General features: G+C 41.5%; 2 protein-coding genes across 2 annotated transcripts in view; both read right to left on the bottom strand.

The window, feature by feature from the left end:
• NALF1 (NALCN channel auxiliary factor 1) overlaps positions 1-16,426 on the bottom strand; it is a 696,120-nt gene extending 679,694 nt beyond the window's left edge. The window contains exon 1 of the mRNA XM_002713024.5: positions 14,940-16,426. Within this exon, the coding sequence (XP_002713070.3) occupies positions 14,940-15,827 (888 nt within the window). The 5' untranslated portion in view covers positions 15,828-16,426. The remainder of the gene's footprint in view (positions 1-14,939) is intronic.
• Positions 16,301-16,986, bottom strand: LOC138843734 (octapeptide-repeat protein T2-like). The gene is made up of 2 exons (XM_070048518.1): positions 16,756-16,986; positions 16,301-16,660 (listed from the first exon to the last, which is right to left on the bottom strand). Exons 1-2 carry the CDS (start codon positions 16,984-16,986, stop codon positions 16,301-16,303), a joined length of 591 nt encoding a protein of 196 aa, XP_069904619.1.
• Positions 16,987-25,812: the final 8,826 nt, after the last annotated feature.

The following is a 25,812-nucleotide window of genomic DNA, read 5'->3' as shown; positions in this document are numbered from 1 at the left end:
ACAGGCACAGCCAAATGATCATTAAAGATTCGGCTTCTTCCCCATTTGATGGGTAATTCCTAGCTCATTCCATAGTGTAAAATAATAGGGTCAATGTTTGTAAAGTGATGCTTTTAAACACTTGCTCCGAGTCTCTTAAATTTCTGGAATTATTTCATCTATAGGTGGATTTCTCAGATAATAGTTTGCTGCTGTGGACATCCTAATTGTTTTAAATGAGCCCCTTTAAAAAAGAAAAAAAAATCTATAGTTTCACCTCAATGGTTGGAACAACCAGAAAGTTTCAATTATGCTGCCAAATGGTATTTTGCTTTTTCTGTTAAATGGACACTTTTCTATTTCAATATAGCAAGTTATCATTTTCTTAAAATCCAAGCTACTCAGAAGAACCAAACAGTCCTTCATCTTCTAAATTTGGTACACAAATTGCATTAGTCTTAAGAATCGCTTTTCCTTGGAAAAGTTCTCAGATGAACAGGTTTTTCTTTCTTTAAATGACCAGAGTAAGGATGCACATAACCTCCCCAGGAGCTATGGAGTAATTACACTGCTGTTTATCACTTTTCAAACCCATAATTAGCCAGGAAGAGGTATGTACAAATAAACACTGTGCTTACAGTTCCTACATAAAAGCTCTGTTATTTAGCAACAGAGACATTAAACATTTTATGAAATTGACATTTTGTAATTATCTGTGTTTCACATGAGGGACAATGAACTTCCCTAAGAAAGCAGGAGGAAGAACCTCAGGTTGAAATTACAGTGTTGGCCTGGCCTCAAGGATCTGGGAACAATGTGATTTCACCGTAAACTGAAAGTGAGATCATCAGAAGAGGAAATCTTGTCACTAAGAATTTTTTTCAACCAACATCATGAGCCTAAGAGTTTTTGGATGAAGAGATTTACAGGCTCACGAACATGCACCTAGAAAAAAAAGCAGTTATTCTGGGTTTTCCCCTCCTGTTCATTCCTTCCTTCCTTAAGTGAACATGCAGTCAGTTGATGAATTTCTTACATTTTCTATGCCCACTATGAGTCACACATGGTGAAGAGCCTGGTTATTTGTTCCTTTTTAAAATAGGTGCACTACAGGATATCTTTTATCTCAATGCCTAAATTACCATTGCCATGTAATAACAGTGCTCGCATTATCCAAGAACAGTTTCCACTAAAAATCTATTTTTAAAATGCAACATTCACTGGTCCCTCTGCAAAGTTTCTTTTTGGATACAGTCATACAATAACTGTATGACAAAAATGCATCCCCAGAGAAAATGATCACAAATGAAGACATTAAAAGGTTGTTTATGCAGTATCCTATAATGCACCTGGACAACAACTGTCGTATCCTCTGCAAACCATCTCTGTGATCATTCTGAGAAAATGCACGCATTCTCTCTGCTGTTAGTTCTTGGTCCCTCTGCTCATTCCACACAGCTCAGACAGCTGACAAGGTGGCCTTCATTCACTGCAGCTTGGCCAAGCCAGAGGATCTAAGTTGAAGAGCCCCTCGGGAAATTCTCCTTAATAATTTACTGCATTAACACATCAAATAATGTCATGGTACTTAAAAAAGCAGGGTAAGAACAGGCTCATGGCCATACAAAATAGCCCATAATGTACATAGCATAACACTGACAAGAGAAAATTGTTATCGCCAGTCAAGGACAGGAACTGGAAGCTCTCAAATATCATTTTGTGTCTTCCCTGGTCCATTTGCAGCCTCATTTCAGCTACCTCACCTTGTTCCATGTATTACAAATGTCAGGCCATTAAGATAAATTAATATATTTGAATGATGATGTGCTTTAATGATTTTTTTCCTAAACTGAATCATGAATTAACTTTTCAACAGTTCATCTACTCTAGTCTTGACCCGGATAAAACAGATTCTCAAGTGCTGTATAGTGACTTTAGCTACATTTTTTAATATCATCATGTTGAAAGAGAAATGTAAATATGCACTGCTCAGTTTTTATATTTGTTTAAAGGAGTTAATATGAGAAAATTAATCTAATTAACATGTGATATTGAAAATTTAATGTCATTTCCCAAACATTCACCATGTTTCTGAAAAAAAAAAAAAAGACTAGCCTAGCCAATGATGTTGGTTATCAAAATTGTGTTTCAAATTTTTGCAAATTTGTATTTGTCTCACTTATTAAAATTTATTGGTGTTACTGTTTTATTCCTCTGTCAAAAAAGGAATAGGAAAAGCTGATAGCACCAAAATTCCTCCTTCAATTAGGAAAGTTTTTTTTTTTTAATTTACCTTTCTGAAAAAAAATTCAGAAACATCAAAGATTACCCCCAATAGATCTACAGAAACATTTAAACTTCCACATGAAAATTTTCTAGTTCTGTAAGCCACATATCTTAACATCAAAAATTACACTTAAGATTAATTTAAATGTGTAATGAATTTAAAGTACAATTAGAGATTTGAGGCATGATTACAATGGGGCTTTCTCAATTTTCCAGATTTTAAAGTCTTTGAAAATGAGAAATTTAATTTTCAAAGACTAAATAAAACAAACGCAAAAAAGATTAAACCTTCTTTTCACGTTTGCTTTTGTCAAAGTGTAGCTCTGCAGCACCTCGGACTCCTTGTCAGTGAAATACACATAATTGGCCTGTGTCACCCATTCACTCATTAGGACAACAGAATACTAAAATACCTAAAAACCCGATAAATTATTTTTATCATCTTAAGGATCCAATTAATCGGATGGGGAAATCAAGTTGAGGGCTGATCCGCTGACAACTGCCACAGTGGAAAAGCCCAGGTCCTTCCCCTGGGCATCACTGAAAGCAAAGTATGTGGACAAGGACTTTGTCCACTCCGACTTGAATGCCCTCCTCCTGACAGGCATCTTCAGAAACACTGAATAAGGGTAAACATTCAGCTTAGAAGCTCAAAACCAAAGTGATATGAAAGGATTCACTTTTTCATAAGTGACTTTAAATTCAATAAATATTAGCACCATCCTGGGACAAACAGAACCCTGTCGTAATTTGCCAGCTCCTGACGAAGCAGAGGAGGAATAAAAAGACCCAGTTCCATCAACAGCAAATCATCTGCATTCGCATGCAACCTTTCTAATTTTCAGTCTTTGACCTGGGCTTTGGCAGGAAGCCCACATCTCAGAACGCTCACATGCACCTCTTACCTGATGGTAGAGCAACCAATCACATGTTAACTCCAACCACAAGGAGCTGGTTTTTCAATAGAGTCAGACTGACTGTTTTAAAAACATTTGTTTCTCTCCAGACAGGCTCACAGCTTATCTAATTCCCCAGCTTCAATTTATCACCAGTGCTTTTTAAAAAAGTGCCTCTGTAGGAATCAAGTTCAAGCTCTCTGTCCAGCAGTTGGTCTAGACTAGCAAAGGGACAGCTTTGATTAGGAAACAATTACTGAGATTAGTGTATAAACTCATCAATGTTTTCTACCAGCTCACCATCTAGACTAGGAGAGCTGAGGGCTGTCACCATGAGTGCAGAGAAATCACAGCTCAGCCAGGGCAGCTTGCCTGAGAGGAAGAGAACTTACAAGCTGCATTTGATTTGCACATGCTCTGTTCTTTTTCTCAGGGACTCTTTAAACCAGTTGGACACAACCCTATTTTACAGGAACTGGTAGAACAGCCCTTTGAATCCAGGCCTTTCTGACATGTGAGTCCAGGATCACTCCTCACAGCAAAGCTGCTACAACAGCAAAAAAATGATGGATGGAACAACCGACATTATCTTGTATGCACCAAGTAATTTTCTATTCTATTCTCTTCTGCTATTTGCTCACCTGCTTCCTAACCTCTAAACAAAGACCACACACAGGCAAAGACGTGCAACAATGTAAACAGCATAATGTACAGTTAAGACAATGAGATTAAGAGCCAGCTATTACTGGGATCAAATGTTGGAAATGCTATATTTATAGCTGAGAATTTGGGCTCATTTTCTAACTTCTCTAAAAAGTCTTGCATACCTATGCATTGAAGCACTCTGGTTTTGACTGTGGTGTTGGGTTGTTGCAGAGATAATACTCAAAGTGCTCACCATTAGACTTGTTTACCGTAAGAGCAAGGTAAGTGAATGGAAATCCATGAATGATGGGACTTTTTGTTCAATGACTTCAATCCTGTAGATAAAACCCTCAAATAACTAGAGGTGAGAATGAACTTGGGAACAGAAACACCAAGAAACTGACAATGACACAGAGCTCACATTCAACTTTTCTTTCCCAGCCCTACCATATTTTTGAGTCCTATTTTTCTGAAGAGGGTTGTTTTAAGGTTTATAAAAGTAATAGATGTGTTTGTGATAAGACTAGAGAGTATTTATTCTTCATATCTGCAATAACAAAAAATTATTTATTAGATTGGCTGCAGGTCCTATCTCTCTCCATGATAAGAACATATGGTTGAATCATTATTTTTTAAATGACTTGGATCAATAAGAACATGCTTAAGAACCAAAGAAACAGCACAAAGTTGAGGTTGTCAAAACTTTTCTTTTCTTTTAAAAAGCAAAGTACAATTAGTAAGATCAAGGTGCTAGATTAAAAACATAACTAGGTTTCATGTAATGCAATTTTATATTTGGAGTTGGCAGAAAGTATCATCTTTTTGCCCAAACTTATCACTGCCGGTGCCTCACTTTATGTTAAATCATTTTGGAGGGGATATTTGAAACCACTTAGTGCAACCAGCCTCCCACGGGAAAGATGCCACTCCAGGGTCATGGGAGGCAGTCCCCATCCCATTTGCACATTTTTCTGTAGCAACATGGTCTTGGTTTCCCCTAGACAACTCTCTGTGGTAGCGACTAACAGCACCTTGCACAGAACACTCTTCCTTCTGTGGAATAGAGGTCTTCCTACCTAAAACACCTGGGCACAGATCTGCATTCTCACTCCCAGAGCCAAAGGAAGAATTGGACAAACCTCCTTTCTACATGATTTTCATCAAGTTAAGGAATCTGCTGTGTGTTTGCATATGTCTTCTGTCACAGGGAAGTCATGTTCCCGTTCTTGGAACACAGTTTATAGTCTGTTCTTCTACTCTGCTTGGTCTTTTCTATCTTGGCACTTACCAGGTTTACCTTGTCTGAGGGCTTCATCTAATTTCTATCAAACAAATCTGTTTCTCATGAAAAACCCAGAGATGGCCAGCCATATTTAATTCAGTGGATAGACCATCAAATCCCAGCACAACACATTCTTAGGGAAAATAATTTACAGTAACACACAATGTATAACTGTAAATGACTTCACATTTAAAACCAGTAATTATTTTATGTCATCTGAAAATTAGTTTTTTACTTAATTTAAGCATATTCTAGTTGATAACTGTTTACTTTCTGAAATTCTGATAGATTGTTTTCCTTTAAAATATTAGTAAAAAGAAAAAATCATAGAGGCATAGTAGCATGTACAAGACAGAACCTCTCCTCCCCAAAACACAGCAACATAGCAAAACATAGCAACAGAACCTCTCGTCCCCATAGCAGAGCCCAAACACCTCTTCCTTGATAGTTGGTGCCATTAGTTGGTGCCATTATTATTTTTTATCAATAGGATTATTTCAATTTCATGCTTCCACCTGGATCTTAGGTCAAAAGCTACAAATAAGAACACTCTAACGTTTATTTCATCATTAAGTCGTTTGTTCCTTTAAACTCACACCCATATTCTCATTTTTTTTCTGCTCATTTCTCCTGTTAAACTTAGTGCAAAGTGGTTTGGACTAGGTTTTATTTCCTCAACTCTAATTCATCGCTAATCCATCACATTTTGACATCTCTTCTTACCATTCTTTCAAAACTACTCTTGTAAGGTCACCAAGATTTAATTCCCAAACTCCGACATATATCTAGGCTTCACCCTACATGTCTTTGTGCAATGTTGGACACTCTCGGCTGATTCTGTGTTTCCTGTGGGCCTTTCAGGTCATCATCCCATCTCTTTCTAACTCTGTACTTCCCACTTTAACTATTTTTTTTCCATTTTAGTCTCTTTCTTGGTCCTTTTTCTGCCCAAAGCATTGGTCGCTGTTCTTCCTCAGGATTCGACGCTGGGATTCTCATCCTATCACCACCTTTTGTGAAGCCATCTGATCTCTATACACAATTTTGAGATTAACTCTACATATGGAGAATGTACATCATACCCAAGGTTCCTACTCATGTGTGACATATCATCTACTAGATATCTCTTTGTAACATCATCTCAAAGACCTCCATTTTTTTCCTATAATCTGAAGCCCAAACTGTTTCTCCTTGATTTCCTATCCCATTATATGGCTCAGCATATACATGACTTTTATACAACATGATTCATAGCTTCCTCTGCATAAAATTACTTACTAAATACTATAAAATTTGAACTCAGGGCCAGCACCACGGCTCACTAGGCTAATCTTCCGCCTGCGGCGCCGGCACCCCGGGTTCTAGTCCCGGTCAGGGCGCCAGATTCTGTCCCGGTTGCCCCTCTTCCAGGCCAGCTCTCTGCTGTGGCCCGGGAGTGCAGTGGAGGATGGCCCAAGTGCTTGGGCCCTGCACCCGCATGGGAGACCAGGAGAAGCACCTGGCTCTTGGCTTCAGATTAGCGCAGGAGCGCCAGCCACAGCAGCCATTGGAGGGTGAACCAACGGCAAAAGGAAGACCTTTCTCTCTGTCTCTCTCTCTCACTGTCCACTCTTCCTGTCAAAAAAAAAAAAAAAAAAATTTGAACTCAGAAGTCTCCATAATGTGGTGCTGGTTCTCCACTTCCCAAGCCACTGGAGCTAGTTAGAATTTACTGTCCAAGACACTGGCAACACGGAGCTACCTAAACTTGGACTAATTTCAATTGAGTAAAACTAAAAATATAGTTCGTCATTTACTCTAGCCACATATTTAAGTTCTCAGTAACCGACATTATCAGTGTCTAACACTGCCTAGACTGAAGTATAAAACAGTTCCACAAAGTTCTATTTGAGGGCTGGTTTAAGAGGACTGTCTTGTTAACCCCCCAAAGAATAACTTCTGAACTGATCTCTCTCACTTTACCCTGTCCCGACATATCACCCCATCATATCTAGGGCTAACTCTTGAGAAAAGCAGATCACCCAAAGTGAATCCCTTGACTAAAATTCTCGATATTTTAGCATATAATGAAATTCGAATGTTCCGCCATGGGTTAAATAGTCCTTTACAAATGAGCACTAACATATCCCCAGAGATATTTCCTACAGCTATTCAAATATACTTTATTTAGATTTATTGACTGAATGTATTCTCCTAACATTATATATTGGAGCTCTAACCCCAATGCGACTATATGTGGAAAGAGCCTAAGAAGAGCTTTTAAGTCTTAAGTGAGGCCAGAAGAGTATGGTTAATTCAGGGGACTGACGTCTTCATCACAAGATAAAGACCCCACACTCTCACTGCACGTGCCCACAGTAAAGGCTATGTGCAGATACGTGAGAATGTGGCCATGTGCAAGCCAGGAGGAAAGCCCTCACCAGATGCCCCATTTACCAACACTTTGACCATGAGCTTTCATGTCCAGAGCTGTGGGAAAATGAATATCTCTTGTTTACACCACACCCACTCTAGTATTTTGTCATTAGCAGAATAATTTTAGTATGAAGAATCAACAGGTCTCCAAAGTTCACTTGACCTCCAACCAAACTTTACACAAACCCTGCCTCTGCCCAGCTCTGTGAGGCTGAAACATAAGGGCTCTTCTGGGCCGGCGCCGCGGCTCACTAGGCTAATCCTCCGCCTAGCGGCGCCGGCACACCGGGTTCTAGTCCCGGTCGGGGCGCCGGATTCTGTCCCGGTTGCCCCTCTTCCAGGCCAGCCCTCTGCTGTGGCCAGGGAGTGCAGTGGAGGATGGCCCAGGTGCTTGGGCCCTGCACCCCATGGGAGACCAGGAAAAGCACCTGGATCCTGGCTCCTGCCATCGGATCAGCGCGGTGCGCCGGCCGCAGCGCGCCAGCCGCGGCGGCCATTGGAGGGTGAACCAACGGCAAAGGAAGACCTTTCTCTCTGTCTCTCTCTCTCACTGTCCACTCTGACTGTCAAAAAAAAAAAAAAAAAAAAAAAAAAAAAAAAAAAGGGCTCTTCTGATCATCACAGACTTGTCCACATTCTGCTACAGCTCCACACACGAGCCAGGCCATCCATCCTGACCACCCATATCTCCCAACTTTCTGTCTTCTTAGTGGGCCATCTCATTATAAAATGTCTGATAAATTCAAAATAAATAGAAGCAAATATGGCAATATTTTTAGTGACTGTTAAACATGTGGCACATAAAAGTATATTATGCTTATCTCTTAGTTCTTTGGGGTGTTTGCAAATGCTGCTAATCAAAGGGAAAAACAAAATATTTTTGATATTTAATATTACACAGATAATACCTGATATTTAGTATTACCCAGATCTTTGACCTTGAGCTATTTAACTATGTCATTGCTTTACTCATCTGTAAAGTCTATGATAATACTTAGGTCATAGAGTTGATGTGAGGATTAAGTGAATTACAGTGGTTTCCAGCTTCAAATGGGCTCTAATGCTTGTTAGCTGCTACTGAAACTCATTCTGGCAGTGACGTCTGAGTGATTGAAGTCATTTTCTGTAATAGTTAACACTTTTTCATGCTAGTTCATTTACATCTTAGTTTAATTTTCTATTCAAATAGTCAGTGGTAGTTCAGTAAGAAAGAGACTGATTATTTTTGATGGAAGTAGAGAAGCAGAGAAGAAAGAAGCCCAAACTTCGAGTTTTCCCTGGGACACAGGCCCTGGAAATGCAGTTTCCAAGTGACAAGAGAGGACCCAGTCAAGCAGCAGTCAGAAGGCATACTTACAGGGAAGAGAGGAAGGTGGGGGTCAAGAGGCAGGAAGTCACCAGTTTCACAGAGTTGTTAACAACCGTGTCTTTCTTGTGCAGGATGGGACAGATGACATCCAGAATTCCCAGGGATTGGAATCGAGATGATTGCTGCATTCATCCATCATTCATAAGCGTGGCTATCCTGCTTCTGTGATCAATAGCTACTCAAATATCTTTGAAATGCCTGTGTTTCATGGGCATGTTTATCATGTGTGATAGCTCCTGCGACTTCCCATTCATAGATGATTGAATTAGGTAGAGGCCACCCAGGGAGAGTACAATCAGCAATTATCTTCTAATCCCTCAGACTCCCAAGAATTAAATATTCTCATGCACTCTACTATGATGCATAGTACATATTGTTAACTATTACCAAAGGACACATTTTAACCATTTCATTTGCAATATTAAACAGTAAATTAGCACATTTCATTAAATAATTATTTGGATTGTAATGATATTTGATTTCTTTAGACAAAAACTTTAGGATTTTCATAGTTTCCTTTAACTTAAAATTAAGAAACCCAAAAGATGAGTGATACTTACAATCACTTGAAGCCAGAAAAATTCTACCCTATCATAACTAATTTCTAAATTTAGCTTGTTGTAATCTATTTCATAACTTGTGTCTTTAAAACACTATTTGGACTCCAACTAGTTACTACAGTAGGACAGAGGTAAGTAAAAAAGAAAACAGTTTATCATCACAGTGGACAAAAATGAGGAATGAAAAATGACCTTTATTTAATAAAGCGAATAGATAAAGAACATGCTTGGATCAGGTGAAATACCACAGAAAGCTAACAGGTGGTTTTATAAGACCAGTCATATTATAGTGCAAAAGTCTAAATTTTAGCCATTTGTGTAGGGAAAAAACTGAGGACAAAAATAATGAGGTTGGGATACTGATCAATCTAATGGAGACAGCCGTTAAGTTTTGATGCTCATATACGTGGCCTGTTAACCGAACATCAGTATAACGACACAGTCTGGGTAAAAGACGAAACACGGTCAACAGACCCACTCTTAAATGCCCAAAGCTCTCCTCCTCTACGCTTCCACTTTGTCTCCACCTTCTCTTCTATCACATTGCCCAAACTTTAAGTCAGTCTTTTCACTTCTCTTGCACTTTCTCAGCCTAGTTACCTTGTGTACTTTCTCCCCTGCCCTCTGGCTATGTCCTTTAACACTTTTACAAAGTATCTGCCTGAATTCTCCTCCCACAATTTGAGCAAATAGGATTATTTAGACCTGAAATACAGGAGCTGAAAGGTCTTTCCACATTCACTAACACTGCCAACCAGAATGCTGGTTCTCATCCATGCTGCACAATAAAATCACCCTGAAATCTCTGAAAGAGCCCAAGCCCATCAAACACTCAGAACAAGGAAATCAGAACCTCTTGGGACTGGGAATATGTAGGCCTCAGTGCTCCCCAGGATATTCCACTGTGAGCCCAAGGATCTCTGATCTAAAGGATATGTCTCTAATGGAAAACTCTATAAACAATAATTGTCCTAGTCATTGTGAGATTGACACAGATCACAAAGATTAAAAAAAAAAAATTGAGACAGGAGATTAATGCAATAGCTAATATAATCCAAACCTAAGTTTCTCTTTGTTTGAAATAGCCATCTCTATATTTGCTCTTGCATATTAAATCTAGAAAGCAAAGATATCCTATAATTTACATGAAGGGAAGAATCAAACCAACAGCACTGCTTGTTTTCCTTTCCTACATATTTTAATTCATCCTCCACATGTAGACACTCATCCCACCTAATCATAGTGCTTAAAACCAAGACACAACAGCAATCGTTTAAACTTTGTGGTCATGCCCTATCTCTATAGCTACTAATTTCACCCAGTTACAATTCTAAACCTAAAATGTATATTACTTAGTTCACATAAAACTTGCATCTGACATTCAGAAAAAAACTGCATGTTTCTTCATATAAATAAAGCATATATCATAAATCAACAGTCACACATACAGCAAAATGTGAAAACATAAATCTGTGTCACAAGAAGGATTGCAGTAGTGGCCTTGACCTTATGAATGCCCAATCATCTCAATAATCAGATGGACTTTGTACAGAAGCAACTACAAGAATATGAAAATAATGAGGTATAAATAGTATAAAAACTGTCCACTTAACAAATGTGTACTTCACACTTTAGGAAAGTAACAAAGTATGTGCAGTATTACTAAATAGCAAAGTAATATTTTAGATTCAAAATTTTCAAGTGAAATAATTGTGAGATTTAATTTTTTTAAAACGTTACTTTTTTGTGTATCTATAGTGCATGACACTGAAATAAAATTAAAAATGCTTTTTTTTCCCTCAAATTGTACATCATGTAAACCAAACTACGTACTCAAACTGGGTAATGTTTATGAACAGTACTTGCAGAAACGACACTATTGTCAAACTCAGATGCCCATGTTCAAGTAATCCTTTTCATCAGTATCTGGTAAATAAAAATAAGCAATATAATCTGCTTTAATATAAGATAATAAAAGAATGTGTACATTCTTGAAAGGATAAAGATGCAAATTTATTCTTAGATAATTGCAGCATAAATGGTGTAATACTTAGAATCTAATCTCAAACTCACTTTCACTGACCAATTATTTGAGGGCATATGTAAGCAGATAGAGCTATCAGTAATTACAATAATTCACCTGTAATGTAAAAATGTGTATTCCCTAAACATCTCATTTTTAGAATACTCATCTTCAAGAATTCCCAGAAGCTAATAAAATGACATATATAAGAAAAAGTCTTTAAATGAAAATCAAGCATGTTAATATACATGTGTAATTCTGTAGCTTAGATATGTCATTCAAATATTGCCAACTTTAATATTTTGAGATTTCAGATTCCTATTATATATCAGAAGCATTGTTTTTAATAATACTATAAACTAAAGGCAAAATTACTGCCATAATTTTTTCTTAATTTATGTAATAACACAGCATGCTGTAGCAAACATGATATAAGCAATGGTTTTTGTTTCTTATTTCTCTATAAATTACTTCTTGGATAAATGCATATATTTACTTTTTAAAAATTAAGCTATTTCCAACAACATTAAAAGCATTCTTGGGTCCAAATTATTTCTATGACTTGTTACAATACAAAGCCTTTACCAAAGTAAAACTAAATTGCATTTGACATCAAATTACTGTGAATTCAAAGCAGTAGGATAATTTAAATCTATTTTAAGGATTTTTAAATAAGTTTCCAAAATTTCTTTAAAAGTTTAAATCAAAATGAAATTTAATCTGTCTTCATTTGACACATACATGAAATGTGGCAATTTTTACTGGGTGAAAAATATTGAACTAGAAAATAATGCTGTATTCTTACTCTAAAAAGTTAAAACCATACATTATTGGATTATATGTGAGTATAATTAATGTATTCCTAAAATATGAATCTCACTAGTTTTAGGGCAATATATTTCTAAACCATTTTATGAGTATATTAACAATGATTTAAATATAATACATTTACTTTTAATGTAGTCTGACTTTGTAGCTACCTTTAAAATGAAGTTTTGCATAGGAGTTCTGCCTTGAATAAAACTCTCAATTATCATTCCAGAACTATAAGTACATGTGAAATAAGTTTAAGTATTCATAAAGAAAATAAAAAACAGTCTTCAAAAATGACAAGCAACATTTTAAACCATAGAATGTGGCCTATGTACAGTTTATGAATGTGTTTATGGGTTTTTTGGAATTAGTCAGAAATTATTTCCCAAACTAAGGAATGATGCTTGTTTTATATTTCCACGTATACCAACTGACTTATGACTCTAAATCTAAGACCTCTAGCACTGCAATCATGAAACTTTAATTTTTTAGTTAGTTGTTATAGAGTAAATGTTTTAAATTGACAGATAACAATAACAAAAAATTCTGCAGCCAAAAAAACTCTGCATGACATCACAGGCAATAAGTTCTATTCTGTGATGTGAAGTACAAAAAGTCTATGCTAAATTTTCAGCGTGAGGAAGAATTTTTTAAGGAGTTAATATTCCTGTAATATCCTTGCATATACAAATGAGCAACTCCTATCTTACATTAAAATATAGTACACATTCAAAGGTCTAAATAAATGTAGTTAACTTACACTATGCATGGTTGATTTGATGATATAAAGTTGAGAATTCAGGTCGGAGGAAAGGAAAAATGTTTTTATATTTACTTAGACCTCAGAATGAAATATATTTGACATGGTTACTTGAAAATATTCTGCAACCTATTGTTGACTATGCAGTTCCTCTGGTAAATAGGAAAATGCAAAATGAAGTTATTAAAAATTTCTGGAGGATTCACATTCAGAGAAATAAGGAAATTCAAATTATTACAAAGTGCCATTCTTTAACATAAATTGCCAAAACTTGGCAATATCTTATTAGTAGAACTATAAGATACATGAAAATATAGAATAAGAAAATTGCTGTAACACATCTTGTTAAAATTATGCAATAAGTACAAGACATATTCATTAATTTCTACCATTATGATTAATTCTCTGGTATCAATTACAGTGGTATGGTTAAAAAATAGGTAGGAAAAGTTAGGATCAAGTTATGCAGGGAAATAACATTCTAAATTCACATAATTCAGAATTCTTGTTTTCAAAGATCTAGTTTCTGGTCTTAAAGATTGATGTTAAAGTAGGTTCAGTTTGAGTCAGCTTAATTGTCAAAAGCACAACTAACTGGCCCAAAGTGAAATATAGGCCTTGAACTATTTTCATCAGAAATGATTTATCCCTCAACCCAGTTTCCTTGTGGAAGCATCACAAATCACTTTGGTCTATGCTACCCTTCATTGCTCTTACCGGGGCCCAGCAAGTGTAGCAAAAATGGGTAGTATTCTGCTTTTGTGTGGTTGGGGAAGTAGGGAAAAGGAATAGAAACTGCAGTGTATTATTTCTTTAGGAAAGCAGTAATATTTTTTGTGTTGCTTATAAAGTTTATTGTAGTGAAGTATTAAGACAGAGACACTGTGCCATCACTTCTTCACTAGGAAAGATCACTGCATACTGTCATCCTCAAACCCAGCTCTCCAGTAATTCCATTTCAGCACCATGGACAGACACCCATACTGGGACAGGTGCCCAATGGAGGACCAGTTTTTAGGAAACTAGTAGACTTTTTTGCCAATCAGCAAGTTATGTATTATATTGAACAGGAAATGCTCAAATATAACAGATTTATCAAGCATTTCAGTAAATTTTAAGTCACAGCATCAAGGATTGGTCATTTAGGAGTTCAGAAGAACATGCTGAAAAATCAAGCTAGTTACATAAGGTGTTTGATAAATAAAACTGCTATCCTCTCTAGACACCTGATTACAACTTTCTGCTCCACTCGTAGTGCATGTTGGATGAATAATCATAAGTGTCCAAGAGAACAAGAAACTCAGTGAACACACTCAGGTAGGCCCAGAGGACTTTCCAAACACCCTGAACCACCCCTGTGAGAATTTACATTTTTCCTTGCCTCTCTTACACAAACCACCACAAACACTGTCTCGTTCCTCTGATCAACCAAGTTAATGATGTCACCGTCAGAAGGTCCCTGTGTCAGGGACAGGTGCCACACCACACACACCCCGTCTATCTCCCCGACTCTTCTCTCTCTGTGGTGCTCAGGGGGCAGCCCACTGTGTACTCCTGGCAAGCCTTGCTCACATGCCATTCCCGACAACACGTAGCAGAGTCAGAGCCAACTGCACAGCTACGACAAGCAGTGGACCACTGCCTGGCTCACCCCAGGAGACCAGGAACCTTCCTGATCTCCCAAGGATTCCCGGAAGAAGGAAAACATCAGCCCATCAGCAATGCGCCAGGCACTCCGGACTGGAGCAGCAGAGTAGAGCTCTTACAACCACGAAAGCCACCAGGAAAGTCGCAACACCAGAGACAAAAATGCCACCACCACCCCCTCCAGGTTGCAAACCCTGGAAGATTGCCCCGATGGAGCAGACACGGAGAGACGCGCGGGAAAGGGGGCCACCCCGCTGCGCCTACCTTGCAGTCCTCGGGACAGGACTTGACCGAGTACTCCTGCGACTGTAAGTACTTGTGGAGCACGCTCTCAAACTCCTCGTACTTCTCCTGCGCGTGGTGGTCGTAGTCCTGGTACGCCTCGACGCACTGCCTGCAGGTGGTCATCTCCCCGCCTTCCGTGAGCACCTCATCCAGACTGCAGTTCAAAGTGTTGGGGCTGGACAGCCCCGAGAACAACTCCCAGAGTGTGTAGGAATTACAAAACGAAAGGTAAAAATCCGACAGGTTCCAGAGCGGAGCTGCGCGCTGCTGCTCCTCCCCCGCAGCCGCCACCCCCCGACTCCAGTTCCTGGCGCACACCGAGTCCGCGCTCTCCACGGTGAAGCACTGGCCCGAGGAGGCGCCCTGGGGGTAACAAGTCTCCAGGCGCCACACTGGCTTGGCAGAGTTTCCTAGAAAAAGAGCTTTGCTCCGCTTGCTTTTGCCTCGGGCGCCCTTGCCGCCGCCGCCGCCGTCTCCCGGGGACGGGGGCAGGGTGGGGGACGAGGAGGCGGAGAGGAGTCTGTGTGCCTGGGCGGCGGGCGAGGACTCTCCCATGCTGGCCAGCAGCGCGGGCCAGGAGGGCTCCTGCTGCCGCTGGCGCTGCTGCCGCTGGCGCTGGCGCTGCTGCTGCTGCTGCTGCTGCTGCTGCTGCTGCTCCTTGTCCCGGGTCCGGGTCAGTTTGGCCTCGGCGCAGAACCACAAGTGATCAGAGAGCAGGACTGTGAAAAACAAGAGAGATGCCAGAGACAGTCGCCATTTCTGAGCCCTCTCGGAATCGATGAACGGTTTCTCGTTCTCCCGGGGTGCTGCCAACCAGATTTTTAAGCCGTCGTCATACTGCCGACACATCCAAGCACCCCTGGTCATATTTTGGGAGCGCACAGCCCTGGCCGACTCCACCGTGAGGGCTCCGCTGCCGGTGTCACCACAATATGCATTGACTTAAAGGGTTTAATTTCCTTATCCCCTCCTCCCGTTTCTTCTCTCTCTCCCTATCTCTCCTCTCTCTCTCTCTCTCTCTCCCCTTCTCCTTCTCTCACTCTCTCTCTCTCCCTCTCTCTCTCTCCTCTTTGCCTACATAAATATTACCAGGCGTTAGAGGAAAATGACTCGCTCCCGACCTAATCATCAGCCGACCCCATCTCTGTAGAGTGGGAAACAATAATGCAGAGAGAGAGAGAGAGAGAGGAGAGAGAGGGAGAGAGAGAGAGCGCGCGCGAGCGAGCGCAGAGGGAGAGGGAGGCCGAGGAGGCCGGCGCTGGGCTGGCCGCGCTGGGGCCGAGCGGAGGTGATGGTGGAGCGAGCGAGTGGTTGGTGCCGCTGCTCTCACCCCGGCATCTTCAGCGCGCGGGTCCCCATGGCCCTGCCGAGGACAGCCCGCTCTCCCGCGCCGGGGGCATGCCGCGTCTCTGCTGCCCACTGACGGCGACCGGAGCACCTCCCCTCCTCCCCTCCTCCTCCTCTTCCTCCTCCTTCCTCTCCTTCTCCCTGTCCTCCTCCTCCTCCCGCTCCTCCTCAGCGGCGCTGCCTCTCCCGGCGTCCGGAGCTTGGGCAGCCGCCGCCGCGGGCCGCGCGCGCCCTCCGCCCCACCCCGCGCCCCGCGCCCCGCGCGCCAGCCGCAGGTCTGCCCGCGGGCGCCGGGGCCCCGACCGCTGACGCCGCCTCCCGCGGAGCGCGGGGCCGAGTCGCCTGGGCTGGGCCTCCTGAGACCACAGTCATCTTCAGTCCCCGGGCTAAGTTGCCGCCATCTTCGTCCTGGAGAGACACTTTTTGGGGGGAGAGCGCTGGCTTTTGCGTCATCTCCTCCCGCGCCGAGCTCGCTCCATCCTGGTGCAGTGGCGGCGGCTCGGCCACGGGAGGAGGGCGAGAACGCGCGGGCCGGCCGCCCAGGTGCCCCGCCCGGCCGTCTGGGCTCCGCGCCGGCTCTTCCCTCTCTGTCCCCCTCCCCACTTTTTTCCTTTTTTCCTCCTTTTGTCACCGTAAAAGTCAGAATGCGGACTCTGCCCGCCTGAGGTTTCTGCAGCATCTCACTTCCCCTGGGTCTCTGGGAGAAGCCCGCGTTGCGGGCGGTCGGTTAGAGGTCCCCTGGGTGGCACGGGTCTGGGGACAACCCTCTCTCTCTGTCCTTAGGGGGACCACCCTAAGGGGTGGGGGGGTGGTCTCTCCAATGGAAGGCCGGCAAGCCATAGAAGCCATGGCCTCTAGTGCTCGCGAGTACGCCTGTGTATCCCCGAACCACGAGGCGTCCACGGTGTCCAGCGCACCGATTTTGTGAACCGATTTTATGGAGTGCACAGGACGGGTTGTGAGGGCAGTGTCCACAGAGGTGGCCACGTGGTGGTTTGCATGTCTGTTTGCGTTCCATCTTTGCAGCTACGGACAGGCGTATCGCCGCCACACGTTAGTCCCTGTTTTCACACTGGGAAGGAAAGGATTAAAAGTGGCCTCATCTAGTCTTAAGATAAAGCCTTGTCACCTGCGCTGCCTGGGGTCGCCTGCTGCCCTCCCCGTCCACCGCCAGCCTCCCAGGAGCTGCCTCACTGCCACCAGGTCATCCGCAGCCACGGTGAGCTGGGGCGCCAAGGAGGCGTCGCCGCCGCAGCCCGGGTCTCTGGTGCCCCTTAGCGTTAGGGAAGCGCACACACGGTGACATATGCCAGGGTCCCCACGACTGACTGGGGCTCCAGTGGTCTGGGGCACACCCCAGCATCCTTGGATCTGAGAGAGTGCCCCGTCAGCCACATCCCTGCCGTGCGTGTGAGCTCCAGCTCGCCAGTGGAGCTAGGGCGGCTCCCCGATGGGGTACCCCGATCTGCTTGATCTACAGCTGCACTGAACGCACTGGCTGCCCTGGCATCCCCCGGCTCCTAAGGCCCCCATGGCTCTGCTGGAGCACCTCCCTTGGACCTTAGGAGGTGACTTGGCGCTGAGTAAATACCACAAGAAACCGAAGGGTTGGTTCACCCGAATGCGAGTTCCTTTTAGGGTACAGCAGGAGTTGGGGAATGTGAGGGAAGTAGACATTTTTAAAATGGAAAGTCGCAAAACGGAACGCGCAGCATGCAACGGCCCGGTCCAGCGCGCAGCATGAGAAGGTATACCAGGGTTTATCCAGGTAAGCTCGGTTCACTAAAACTGATCGTCACCAGCACACAAAAGCTGGGTCCGGTTTCCTGGCTGCCTTACATATAATTGTCACATGACATTTTAAAACATAATTTATCATTTTCGTATTTGCGGTTAATTTCTAATTAATGTCCAACTTGTTCTCTATAATTCAGACAAAATATTCTTTAGTAACCACACTGAATCAGGCAACCATCTGTGCTTTATTTGTGGGCCATCAACTACAGTATCTCAAACCAAATACATATAGTATTTATACATGCATTTGAATGCACACAGACAAGTCTTGTTATTTACAAGTGCTATGTGAATGCTGTAAAATATTCTAAAAAACAATTTAAGAAGTCAATGATTCCCAACACCTAGGTGGGATTACTTCCATTTTGCAGTATCTCCCTAACATATTTATTTTGTGAATCTCCTGTTTTGTGCTATTTCTTAATCCACGTATTTTGAAAGATTGAAATAGGAAATACATATCCACATTATTAGGAAATACATTTCCCTTCAAATTCCCATTGTTAGTGTAAATCAGACACCTTCATTTTATTGCTATCTTGGATTTTTAGTCTCTCACTTTGAATGGATCGGAATAAATCAGAAATGAGTGGAAGAACTAGCAGAGACATACAACATAGGAAATTAAAGGCCCATAACTTCCAAACAAGGGAAAGAAGCAAAGCAGAGATCTGTTACTTTCATCTTATTAGTTCATAGATAGTCAAAATTAGCCTCCAGAAATATATCCATAACATTCTGGGAAAGTCTTATGTAATATGTTAAGCACTAGCTTTTAATCTGATTGTTGTTTTATATGAGAGACTAAAGTTAATTCTTTGTTGCTAAGTAGCCTGAGTCTTGCCTTCCTCTAACTTTTTTCATGAATTGGTACATTCTGAAACAATGAATTCTGACCATTTGTGGGTGTGGAACACTGAATGAAAACTTCCGACAACTCCACTTTGCAGGATTCACGGTGGTACCAAGTGAGATGTGAAAGACTGGAATGAGAAACCATGGATGTAGCCTCTAGAAGCTTAGCCAAGGATGGAAGAAACCCAGATGGCCAACCTTCACCATACAATGGGGAATTCTGAGCATTAGTGATCATTGAGACTTGAGAAAAGTGACTTCCAGTAAGATTTTGAGAAGGACCGAGAATGGGGAGGCATTGAGGGCATTGCTGGGACTCAGGAAATAGGCTCTCATGAAATGGCAAGGGGCATTTTCAAAGAACAAGAACATTCCAGGACTCGAGCTTGAAGGAGCTCATGGTGCCCAGGGATCAGTGGGTCTTGTTGGAGAGTGTCATTTACATGGACAGAAGCAAAAAAGAAAGAAAAGGACTGGGACACTGTCATGAATCAGATTCCATAGGAAGTTGAAATTTCTCCTGAGATTGACTGGGACTCTTTAAGGAAATTTAGATCTTGATTTAGACACTTTCTTTCATTAACATTGCTGCTCAATAAAATCAAAATGAGAAATACGTTCAGAGAAGATGCTAACTAGATTAGTAAATGTTGATTCTTGTTAGTTTGTCAGCTAAAATACTGCACAGTGGGCAAGAAGAGTGAATAGCTTGGCTCCATAAAGGTTGCATTTCCCAGGAAATGCAGTAGAGTCTAGAAACTCCTACGTAGGTTTTACCTAAGAGTATGACTAATAGCACAAAGAAGCTTAACAGCACCAGCTGAAGAGTAGACAGGCACAAGTAAATTCTATTGCTGAATCTGGCAACAGATGTACTTTGCACAAGGAAACACTGCAGAAATCATTTACATCTATATACAGTTCAAGGTGTCATTTCTGTGGGTATCCTCCAAAGATTCCAAGTTCCTATTGGATTATGCTAATTTTCAAGGGAATCTGTAGATTTATTCCTATTTAAATGGCTAAATGTGTTAGGATATAAATTTCTTAGTCTGTCTTTATGTCATAAAAACAATAAAATTTGTCTTCTAAAAAATTTGCCTTTATCCCTCAGAGTTAATGTCTGCCAATAATTTTTCTATAGCAGAGTGGTCAAGAAGAAATATATTCTTCTCCAGTGCAATCCATTACTTATATATTTCTACTTCATAAATCAAATAACCACCATGAGACATTTTCTTTGTATCATCTGGATGCATGAAAATAGGAGCACACTCTTGGTTCTTATACCCTGTTCGTGCACCACATATAAGTTAAAATAGATTACACCCTTACATATTGATCTGGGAAAGGAATTTTGTACTTTCAGAATTCACATATAATGTGCAAACTCTTGACTGTGTATTTACACTTTTAAAAACAAAATAAGCAAATAGAGCTTGAGTGTGTATTTACACTTTTAAAAACAAAATAAGCATATAGAGCATATAGGAGCCAGGATTGTGTCACAGGTAGTTAAGCCACTGGTATCACATATCAGCGTGCTGAGTCTAGGCTGCTCTACTTCCCATCCAGCTCTTTGCTAATGTGCCTGGAAAGGCAGGAGATGGCCCCAGTGCCTAGGCTCCTGGCTTCTGCCTAGCCCATCCCTGGTTTTTGTGACCATTTGGGGAGTGAACCAGCAGATAGAAGATTCATTCATATTCTCTCTCTCTCTCTCTCTCTCTCTCTCACTCCACCTTTTAGTTAAATAAATATTTTAAAAAACAGTCTAAGCTCATTTTATAAATAAAGATTAAACCTGCAGCTTTTAATCCCACCATAGTTTGCTAATGTAAACCCTCTCTGTAAGACAAAAGCATATTCTAGCATCATCCAATACCTGAAGTCTTTGGTTAGTAAGTTAAGATAGTAAATGTACCCAGGGTTTCCCTGTAGGCTTGCTTGCACCTTCACTTAACTGGGTTATTTGGAAGAGGTAGAATTCTTTGTAAACTTTTACTATGCTCCAGATCTATGATTTTCAAACTTCAGTGAACAGAAAATCAAGTGGGGATCTTGTAAACTTGGGCACTTCTGTGGAGACCTGCTTCAGTAGAAGTTGAACAAAGGGGGGGGGGGTAGCTGAGGAAACTATTTATAACAAGTCCCCCTTGGTAACTGTAGAACCAGTGAGCACTTCTATCCACGGCAATGGCCCTGCGGGATGTAGGAGTTGGTGTTAGTCAAGTGAGGGTGCATGCTCCAAATTCTAAACCAACATCAACCCTGATCATTAGGAAAAAGAACCGATTGAGAAATCGCATGGCATATCACATGATTAAATTCTCAAAGTCATAGATCCATTGTCAAAAATTGATAGCTGTACTAATGGAAAATAAACTCCTACCTATTTAAGGATTTTATATGCATCTTGCAGATTCATCCCCTGATACTCATCCACATGTCCTCCATAAGCTTACAGATATAAAAGGGTAGAGTCCTAAAATACTGTGAATGGATATTTATCCATTTATAATCAAACAATTTCTTATATAGCCACTGTGTGTTGGGTATAACTTCATTTCCTTGATTCAAGGGTAAACAATGTGAATATGTTTTCCATCTAGAAATACAGGTAGATTTTTACAAATTCTCATTTGTAAATGAGAGAGAAACAGGAAAAGTGAAAGAGACGGGGCGGGGCAGGGAGAGAACTTCCATTCTCTGATTCACTCCCAAAATGCCTAAAATGGTTGGAGCTGGCCCAGGTGGCCAAACCTGTAGCTAAAAGATCAGTCCAGGTCTCCCATTCACCTGACAGGGACCTGATTCCTGGAGCCATCACCTGCTACCTCCTGGAGCATGCATTATCAGAAAGCTAGAGTCAGGAGACAGAGCCAGATCCAGGCATAGAACCTAGGTACTCCAGTGTGGGATACAGATATCCTAACTGGCATTTAACTATTCAATGCCCAGCGCAGTAAATAATTATATACTCATTTTTTAAAGTCTTGAAATGTTTAAGATGATGTAAGTTCATCATCAATAAAGAAGCATGTCAGCATATTTCTATTCATTCAAATCTCAGTTCACACATTATTTTTCCCTGCCCCATTCCTCAACTATTCCAGACAATTGGTCATTCATAAATTCATTTGAGCAATGTATACTGAGTAGCTACCAAATTTTTGCTAGGAATGGAAATGTGAGCATGCTTGCAACATATTTTGAATGTATTTGCAGTTTTACCAACAACTACTTTCTTTTTGTTGTTCCTGCAAGAATGTATGCATCACTAATCCTTAACCGTTTCAAGGTGGATTTCTTCTTGCTTCTCTGATGACAGGTCTACACATCTCCTGGAGAGAAGCTTCTCGGCTCACACACTCAAACATTTTGCCTACTCCTTTGCAGAGTTCATGGACTTCTTAAAAGTCCACTGTGGGTCACTCACATCACAACAATACCTGCTGAAGACTCTTTCATTTTGGTGGGTGCCTGGGAGTATTGCGTGTGTTTGTTTATGTATCTGCCTTCTTTCCTTTTTGACTTTGTTGTATGTTCCTCTTGGGCAATACTGTCTTTTGGTATTTATAGCAGTCAACAGAGTGGAAGTGACTATGTGCACAGACATAGCTTAAAAGAACCTGACACATCTCCTCTCACACATGTTCCATGAACAATGCCTACACTGCCTGTATAGTGCAACCGTACTAGAGAAGCTAACCACATACAGCATCAGCTACAATTCCTCTTTTGAAAACAGAAAAAAGATTCCAAATAGACTTGAAGGAGGGACTTATAGGCTCATGTGGCAGAAGTGGCCAGAGGTAAGCTCTCTTTCACATGTAGCTAGATTTGGGGGTCAACAAATGTCTTCCTGAACAACACTCTGCTCTCACTTCTGACTTGTTGGGTTTTTTAAATGTGCAAGTGTGGAGATCCCTTGGCAGGATTGTGGTAGCAGCTACCCTTCCTTGGGACATTCCAGACCATTAGCAATGACAGGATCCTCTTCCAGAATGTCCACAGATGTCCAGAGTCTCTCATGTTCTCACTCCTGAATTAATGACTATGGCTTAGTGGGTTGATCCCCACTCTAGCCATATGCACTGAGTGCAAGAGTGGTCAGCCTGCAGCTATAACTATGGGACTCTTACCAAGACTGGAGAGATGGATTCAAGCCACTCAAGGAATAGCAAATGGTCACAAATCCTCCTTCCCATTCACAGCCTGCTAAATACAAGATGCACCCACAAGCTGCTCTCTTTCTTCTGAGCATAAGACAACTTTTTTTAAAAAATATTATTTGACAGGTTGAGCCATAGTGAGAGAGAGAGAGACAGAGAGAAAGGTCCTCCCTCCGCTGGTTCACTCCCTAAATGGCCACAATGGCTGGCGCTGCACTGATCTGAAGCCAGGAGCCAGGTGCCTCTTCCTGGTCTCCCATGCGGGTGCAGGGGCCCAAACATCTGGGCCATCCTCCACCACTTTCCCAGGACACAGCAGAGAGCCAGACTGGAAGAGGAACCACCAGGACCTGAACTGGCGCCCACATGGGATGCTGGCTCCGCAGGCAGAGGATTAACCTAGTGTGCCACAGCGCGGCCCCAAGACAACCTTTTTCAATTAGGTCTATTTTATTAATAAGTCGTAGAAAATCTACTTAAAATGAATTTGAGAAAAAAGTAATATATTGGCTTTTACTACCCAAATGTCCAAGGACAGTGCTGGCTTCATGCATGTTCACAGGCAGCTTACTCAGCATTGGGAGGACTTGGCCTCCCTAATTCTCCAAGTTCTGCCTTCTACCCTGTGAGTTTCATTCTCAAGACTCACTCTGTGAACTTTGCAGGTACCCAGGTTTAAGATTCCTTAGTCATTGCTCAACCTGATTTGGTCCTGGGGACCTTACTCTAGGTCCTTGAGCAAATTTCTAAGGCCAAGCCATGGTACATAAGTTTAGTCTGGAGCATGTGTTGTTTTCAGAAAACTAGGAGTGAAGTCAGTTTTGCAGAAGCCACATGGGTCTAGGAGAGACCCCCAAAATAAAGTCCAGATAGTGTGACCACAAGAATAAAATAGATACTGACAAGATAAAGAAGAGTAATTATGGAAATAATAAAATCTACTTTTCCATCTTGGAATCCTAGCATCTGATCCCAAGCCCAGGACCTCTGAGTGAGATGCCACAATCCTGGGTACAGATATGGCATCTCGAGGTGTGGCAAAGTAGATAAATGAAGTACCTGGCCACTCCCAAATTTCTCCCTACAGCCCTGTGGAATGGAAACTATCACTTATTCATGGAGGAGAGGATTCCCCTGCTATTGTTGGAAGACAGGCCCGTTTCAGTAAGGAAACCTGAATAAAATATACCTAAGTGACAGCTGTGATGGCCTAGAGTAAGCTAGAGTAAGCTCAACACTCCGTGATTCTTTTCAAGAAGTTGTCAAGTCAAAAGCCACACTGGGAGGCCCAGAGCTAAGCTGAGGAGGATACCTGTGATAATGAGGACAGGTGCAGAAGCTGTGATAAATATACTGAGCTTTCATCTGGGATCCTCAACTATTTGCAAACTAAAAGGAAGAAAGAGAAGTAGAAAAAAAGCAGGGATTTGTGAGTCTGAAGCCAAAGTTGAGGCAGTTGATTCTCTGATTATATTGAAGTGTCCTGTAACTACCCTAATTGAATCCTTGGTACAGAAGTAAACTTTAAGGAATACCCTACCCCTGGACCATCAACAGATTCTCAAATTACCACTGGAAGGGTACATACACATACTTAAAGTACAATAAAAAACAATTTAGCAGGGCCAGTGTTGTGGCACGTGCATTAATTGCTACCTTTGAAGCCCCCATCCCATGAGCACCAGTTTGAGTCCTGGCTTCTCCACTTCCAATCTACCTCCCTGATAATGCACTTGGGAAAGCAGAGGACATGTCCCAAGTGTTTGAGCCCCTGTACCCACATGGGAGACCCAGATGAAGCTCCTAATTCTCGCCTGGCTCAGCCCTAGCACTGTGGACATTTGGGGAGTGAATCAGATGATGGAAGCTCTCTTTCTCTGTAACTCAGCCTTTCAAATAAATATATCTTTAGAAAAAATGATCTAGCATTTCAGGAGACAGCAAGAAAGAATTTCAAGAGAAAACTAAGAGAAACAGATCTTCAGGAGATTCAGAAATTCTAAGTTATTGGGCATAGAATTTAAAGATGTTTTTAATAAATGTGTTTAAGAAAATGGATAACACAATGAAGAATTGCATTGGAGAGCCCTAAAACTGAATTTAATATATACTTCAAAACTGAAATGATGAAGAGAGAAGTACAAATGAATGTTTAAATGTCTAGAATAACCAAGTAAATCAGCATATTATCAACAAGCTGGTAGTTTTCCTGATTATTTCAAAAATCTTGTGTCAGAGTTAGGTAGGAATTCACACTTTGGTCTGTGAATGTCCACTTGTTTACTCTTCAACATCTGTGCTCAAGCCCAGGAGTTGGAGGTTTCTACTCAACCTGTGTAGTGAGGTAAATTGAACCATGGTGTGAAGTGACAACATTTCAGCTCTTCTCTCTCCTCCAAGCTCCATTCCAGCCACATGATGACCATGAGAGTAACTGGCTCCTCCTCTGGCACAGAGGAAACCCCCCAGGGGTGCTGAGAACTTGTTTGAAGGAACAGGATTTTTTTAGTTTCCAGATGCATCTAAATGTCCATCCTTCTTGCCTGAATATTTCTAAATTTGCCTTAGGACTAGGGATTTGGTTTTTCTAACCATGCAAGGTTTCCAACTACAAGCTGTGGCTCTTGCCAGATGGGCTGGATTTAACCTCATCTGTGTGATCTTCCTTCCTGTGCCTGTAA

The sequence above is a fragment of the Oryctolagus cuniculus genome, chromosome 9, assembly GCF_964237555.1.
Source record: "Oryctolagus cuniculus chromosome 9, mOryCun1.1, whole genome shotgun sequence".
NCBI lineage: Eukaryota > Metazoa > Chordata > Mammalia > Lagomorpha > Leporidae > Oryctolagus > Oryctolagus cuniculus.
The sequence above is the reverse complement of the archived record's forward strand: the minus strand, read 5'-3'. Positions and strand labels throughout refer to the sequence as shown.

Bases quoted from the DNA above. Each gene is read 5' to 3' on its own strand.
- LOC138843734 (XM_070048518.1), bottom strand. From the start codon at position 16,986: ATGCTGCAGAAACCTCAGGCGGGCAGAGTCCGCATTCTGACTTTTACG. The intron at 16,661-16,755 runs GCAAAAGCCAGC...TGGTCTCAGGAG, and splicing joins TCGGCGCGGGAGGAGATGAC to GCCCAGCCCAGGCGACTCGG.